Source organism: Alexandromys fortis, unplaced genomic scaffold, assembly GCF_014885135.2.
Source record: "Alexandromys fortis isolate MF-2015 unplaced genomic scaffold, M_Fortis_MF-2015_v1.1 scaffold_16, whole genome shotgun sequence".
In the NCBI taxonomy this organism is placed as follows: Eukaryota; Metazoa; Chordata; class Mammalia; order Rodentia; family Cricetidae; genus Alexandromys; species Alexandromys fortis.
Window position 1 is genome coordinate 18184046 of NW_026067893.1, and position 6407 is coordinate 18190452.

Consider the following 6407-nt stretch of genomic DNA (forward strand, 5'->3'; position numbering starts at 1 on the left):
ATAATAAAGAGATGGCAAAATGCAGCAATTTATGGGATTTCTGTGTTAATAACTATTAAAGCTTTGTGGTCAGTAAGATTTCATGATAAGAATTATTAAGTTCCACCTTGGATGTGTAAACGTCAGTATTATACCTTGTCCCCTTATTGAATAAACACCACAGGCATGAGATAAAATATTCAATGTGTATGACTGACATTGCTGCCATTTAAAGTTCTCTAGAGTCTGAGTTTCCTGAATGTATTCATTCTTTGATTTACTTAGAACATTCTGTAATTATGGTCATACCTAGTGAAACACTCACAATGGAGTCAAGTAAAAGCAACTATGATCAGATGCAGGAGGAGAGAACCTACAGATAAACATATAACTCTTACAGCACAGCACAGCTGGACATAGTGGCACACCTTTTATCCCAGCACTCTGGAGGCAGAGGCAAACTGGAGGCTAGGCTGATCTACACAGTGAACTTCAGCAAAGTAAGAGCTACACTGAGACCCTGTCTCTGAAAGAAACAAACAAGCAACCACACACACAAATGCTCTGTTACAGCACAGTCAGTGGTATATTTCAAAAAGGAAACACTATTTTAAAAAATTATTAAATGAATCTTTGAGATATCTCTCTCTCCCCCCCCCTCCCTCCCTCCCTCCCTCCCTCCCTCCCTCCCTCCCTCCCTCCCTCGAGCTCACTTTGTAGACAAGTCTGGACTTGAACTCACAAAGACCCATTTGCCTTTGCCTCCCAAATGCTGGGATTAAAGGTTACCATAGCTGGCAGAATTATCAAAACGTCTAATACAGGGAATAGAATGGCTGACAAAGAATGTGATTGTGACAACTGTGAGAGGTACAGTGCCTGTTCTTAGGATTTGCTGCACAGGCCCAATTACAAAGACTACTACTACATGGATACTGCATGTATAGCCCTACTTAGCTTTACAAAAACTCCTAAGTAATTATTTAAAATATACAATTTACAACCCTTGGACAAACTAAAACCAAGCACCACAATTAAAGGCTAAACACAACAAACATGAAAATCTAAGCTGCAAAATGCTCTGAAATTCCAATCATTCAAGTGTTGATATAACACTCAAAAATGTTTGAATTTTGGATTTTCCAATTAGAGCTCTAAATTGATGAAGTCCACACAAAGATTCCAAAACGTGAAATTTAAAAACATCTTCACACTCTTCAGCATTTAGGATAAGAAAAAGCCAATCTTGAGTTATACAAATTATTCTCTTCAGGAAAAACTCATTGTCATCTCCGTGGATAATTGCCCATTTTTGGCATTACTGCATGCAAATGTCCATCTCTGAGATATTTTCATTAAGATTAATAAAATACTTATAAAGTAACAATATTAACATATAATACAGAGAAAGAACTTTCAATCCAAAGCAAGTTCCTTTTTCTAAGCACCTCACAACAGTGTGCAACAAATATACAAATAACTTGTTTCTTAAAAATTCGAACTTTTGAAATCCTAAAACCAATTCTAAGGCAAGAATTCCTGCTGTAAACATTATGAACCAAAAGCTTATAAGAATTTCAACCAAAGTTATTCTTTGAGAACAAAGACACGAAACTAAGTAGGGTAGAATGTCACTGAAGGAATCTGCTGTCAGTACCCCCTAACCAAGAAGTAAGTAGAAGGCTTCCCATCTTGAGTTTAAAAGGTTGCTAAAACAGCACACAGACCAAGGACATTGTCTGTTTACACTCTGGTGGAATGACTGTAAACTTATTTGGATAATAAGCCCTGACTGTCCTGGAACTATACGAGATTGAAGATTAAAGGAGTGATATCACACTTGGCAATGTGAATTCTGTTACTGAAACAATAAAATATTAGTAAAATTAATAAAACTACTTTTTGAAAAAAACGTAATTTTGGAAGTGGAGTACTTAATTTGATAAGGTGAGTCTGACAGACCAATGAAAATATAAAACCATGTATTTTTCCCCAAACAATAACTTAGTTAAGGAATACCCTAAGTTTACAGGACATCTCACTTAAATAAGGTTCTGAAAACACTGACCATACTAAGCAGGACAGCTGGTATTCAACAGTAACCAATATTAGAATCCTATTTCACTCCTCTAGTACACTGTGAACCTTGAGAAGGCTGGCAGGCATCTCTGGAGGAATGAGTTGTCTAAGTAGCACTGGACAGGTGAGTGAGTGCACTAAAGGAGATGGGTGCTCTGGGTCTGCTGAGGGTTAAATGTAGCCAAGATAATCAGCAATATCAAGAACTCCTTCCCCCCACCCAACTTCCCAACTGCCTGGATTACACGTGCACACTACGACGTATACCTACGTCGAGGAAACATTTTTAGAAACTATCATAATCACCTCTACCTTAGCAGAAGAAGGAATGTGTAATTAAGGAACAGAAATTAATTCAGAAAGAATTTATTGAAGGTGAAAACTACTGGGCATAGTGGCACACAACTATGGAAAGGAGGGGAGGAGGAGGGAAAAGGAGAGAGGAGAGGAGAAAGGAAAGGAAGAGACAGACAGAAAATAGAGACTCAAAAAAAAAATAAAAAACAAAACAAAAAAAAAGAAAATAGAGACTCTTCACTAATTCAAACAAGATCATAAAGAGATTATACAGATTAAGAAAAGAATTAAAGCTGGGAGTAGTAATACAAGCCTTTAATTCCAGCATTTGGGAGGCAGACGCAGGCAGATTCTGTGAGTTCCAGGGTATAACTTGGTCTACAGAGTGGGATCCAGAACAACCAGTTACATAGTCAGACCCTGCAGGAAGTGTGGTGAGGGGATAAGGGTGGGGCATGGGAGCAGGGTGGGGATAAGTGGGGAGGGAGGCAAAATGGATGAAACTGACAACAACATAAAAAGAAAGACAAAGAAAAGGGTTGGAGAAATGGCTCAGTGGTTAAGAGTATTTGTTTTTGTAGGGGACTGGGATTTGATTTCCAGCACCCACATGGTAGCTCACAATTATCTATATATAATCCCAATACCAGGGTATCTAACCTTCAAGAGCACCAAGTACACATGTAGTGTACATACGTACAATCAGGGAAAACATTCATATGTAAAATAAAATTAATAGATTTTTTTTAAAGTTTTTTTTTTTAAAGAAATAGAAGAATTACTGTCTCTACGAATTCCTAAGCCTCAAGACTGACATATGCCTCTGCATATGACACGGCAAAATAATGTCACCATACCAACTCCATTTTTTTTTTTTTTAAATCTCATAATGTCCTAAGATATGTTTACCAGGCCAGCCTGGTCTACAGAGCAAGTTCCAGGATGCAATCTAAAGCTACACATAGAAACCCTGTCTTGAAAGAAAAAAAAAAATGCTTACAAATATATAAGTCAACTACATTTTCACTTCAAATAAAATTTCAGGTCAGATTTTCAATTTACAGAACTGGTTTTTAATAAGTGTTAAGGATTTAAACAGTAGCATTTTATATTTTAAAGCTTGTCTAACAAATTGCAGTCATAATAAATTTCTAAACTACTTAACTAAACCCCTACTCCAGTATTAAAGAAGGCAATAGGTGTCTTAACCTTATTCCAAATTTAATGTGATAAAGGAACAGAGAAATGTTTTAGGAATAACTTAAAATGACACTGAAATTACGGAAATTAATATAAGTCAAGCAGGCTATGTTGTTTGCCACCAAAACCAACCTTTTCTATAAAAGACTGCATTGAGGAACTCTTCTGTTTGTCTCTGGAGTCGAGTGACTTTTGCGTGCTCTTGTTTAAGCAAAGCTTCTTGCCCAGCTCCGGAGGCTGGTTCATCCAGACCGACTAAGTATCCCTGCAAAAATATCGTGTGAAATGTTTGTACAAAATCTCTCCCCATTTAAAAATCCAAAGCACAGATGCATAAAAACAAGTGTTACTAGCCAATAAGACAAACTAGCATAATACAATTAAAATATTTACAAACTTTTAATCTTTAAATACTTAGAACTTAAATTCTGTTCCTAAATAACAGTATTGTAATAATAGTCCTCAGATCTTACTGTATTGTTCAATTAATTGATAAATAAGTCAAAACTAGCACTATGATAGAGAACTAAAATCACACACCGCCTGTTACAAGTACACTTAAGTATTTTAATTATAGTAATATATGTGCTCGAACACATATTACATACACGCAATAAAATAGGGATTAAAAGTTCCCAAAGTGTTACAATCAACTCACTCCAGAGACTGCCAACATTACTTCAAGGCTGCTGCAGCGCTATGGTAAGCTGATAGTGCTCTCTGCATTTACTTCCAGCCTTGCCTCTTACAAGTAAACAGGAGGCCAGAACAATGACAATGACCACAGAAAACAAGATAGAGAAATGCACAGTATACCCTCTAAGCATCCATTAAGTACTGTGTTCACATGCCTTCCACATTACAGCAGCGTTTAAACTAATGCATTTACAAATTTTCACCACAGACTACTTAAAGCTTTCTAAAGAAAGTAGGTCATACTTTGCACAATAAAATGTGTTTAAGAATCGAAAGCACATTATAACCCACAAACTCCTTACACGTTTAAAATACACCCACTAATGTCTGAAACCACTTCCTAGGATTTTCCTATTACAATCACCATCATACCTATTTGTTTCACATTTAAACTCTTTCATTTCATTAAGATATAATTCAATGATACAACTCACCCATGTAATGTAAAACCCAATGGATTTTATTCGTAACTATAAATTGTCACCATCACAATGTGAGTATTTGTATCCCATTTACACACAACCTCTATCCTGCTGCTTGCAGCCAGCCCTAAGCAGCCAGTTATACTTTATTTCACTTCTGAAGATATGCCTATTGTGACCACTTCATCTAAATGGAGCCTTTTTTTTTAAGGCGGTGACATTTTCTCCTAGAATATAATTTAAAGATTCATCTATATCATAGCAGATGTTTGCATTTCCTTTTATTGCTGAATGAACATTCCAATTTATGGCTATACTACATATTATCCATTTAACAGCTGATGACTATTTGGACAGTTTCCACTTTTCCACTATCACATAAGAAATGAGAGTATTAAGTACGCAAGTTTTTGTGTGGATGCCTATTTTAAATCTCATAACTATACATACAGTTAAAAGGTAATTTCTAGATCACTATATTTAGCATTTGAAGAAGTGTGAAAGTAGCTGTACCACAAAAATGTATGGAGTTCCAAGTTTTCCATACAGTCATGAATACCTTCTTTTTCTAAAAAAAGAAAAAAAATCCATCAGTGATAGGTTTGAATGAAAGTGACCCCCATAACCTCAAAGGGTATGGCAGTATTAGGTGTGGCTTTGTTAGAGTGGATATAACCTTATGCCACTGTGAGGGTGGGCTCTGAGGTTTCTTATGCTCAGGATACTGGCCAGTGTCTCAAATTCCTGATGCCTTCAAGATGTAGGACTCTAAGTTACTACTCCAGCACCATGTGTGCCTACATACCACCACACTCCCTGCCATAATGATGATAGATTGAACTTCTTAAATTGTAAGTAAGCCACCCCAATTAAATGTTTTACTGTATAAGAGCTGCCGTAGTCATGGTATCTTTTCACAGCAATAGGAACCCTAAGATACCATTATAAGAGAAAAGTGTTATGTATGGTATGCTTTGGCTTAGGTTTATATCTGCCTGCTGTCATTTGATGTCAAACTTTTTCTGTAGTCTTTGGTCATGTGAACACTTCTTTGAAGATTCAGATTATCTGCTCACCTTTTAATTAGACTATGTTGTTATTGTTACAAGTTCTTGATATATTCTTTATCTATTATGAAGTATATAAAAGCCTTCCCTACCATACTTCAGAAAAGTTAATTAAGAATTAGTATTAATACTTTAAGTATCTGATAAAACCAGAATCCATGGTTTTTCCTTGATAATTTATAAAAAAAGATTTATATTGATTTATATTATCTGCATGAGTGTTTGCCAACATGCATATATGTTCCTAGTGCTCACAGAACTCAGAAGGTGGCATTCAATACTCTGGGTCTGGATGTAAGTACTGGGAACAAAACCTGGGTCTTCTGAAAGAATAACCAGTGCATTGAACTGCTGCGCCATCTCTCCAGCCTCCAGACTATAGGTGTGTGTGAAATAATCCTTTTGTAAACTGTAAAGATTTGTCATTCAAATTGGCTTAATTAACAACTGACTGGCCTACAGCTAGGCAGAAGAGTTTGGGCAGGAGAGACAGACTAGGAGAATTCTGGAAGAACAAGGTGGAGTTAGGAGAGTCTCCAGCCAGACACAGAGGAAGCAAGACGTGTACAAAATAAGGGCAAGACGTGTACAATATGAGGTAACAAGCCATGAGTCACATGGTAGAATTTAGATAAAAAATATAGGCTAATTTAAGTTCTAAGAGTTT

At 36.3% G+C, this 6407-nt stretch overlaps 1 protein-coding gene across 15 annotated transcripts in view; it reads right to left on the minus strand.

Moving 5' to 3' along the window:
* The window catches only part of Lcor (ligand dependent nuclear receptor corepressor), a 108187-nt gene that overhangs the window by 45311 nt on the left and 56469 nt on the right, over positions 1–6407 (minus strand). For 11 of the 15 annotated variants that reach the window (XM_050146933.1, XM_050146891.1, XM_050146907.1 and 8 more), the window contains one exon: positions 3688–3820. Coding sequence is in view for 10 of the 15 variants with exons in the window: in XM_050146891.1 (XP_050002848.1) it covers positions 3688–3820 (133 nt within the window). In the remaining 5 variants the exon portion in view is untranslated. Of the gene's footprint in view, positions 1–3687; positions 3821–5186; positions 5242–6407 lie in introns of all 15 variants that reach the window. The other 4 variants (XM_050146925.1, XM_050146916.1, XM_050146940.1 and 1 more) reach the window with 1 other exon arrangement.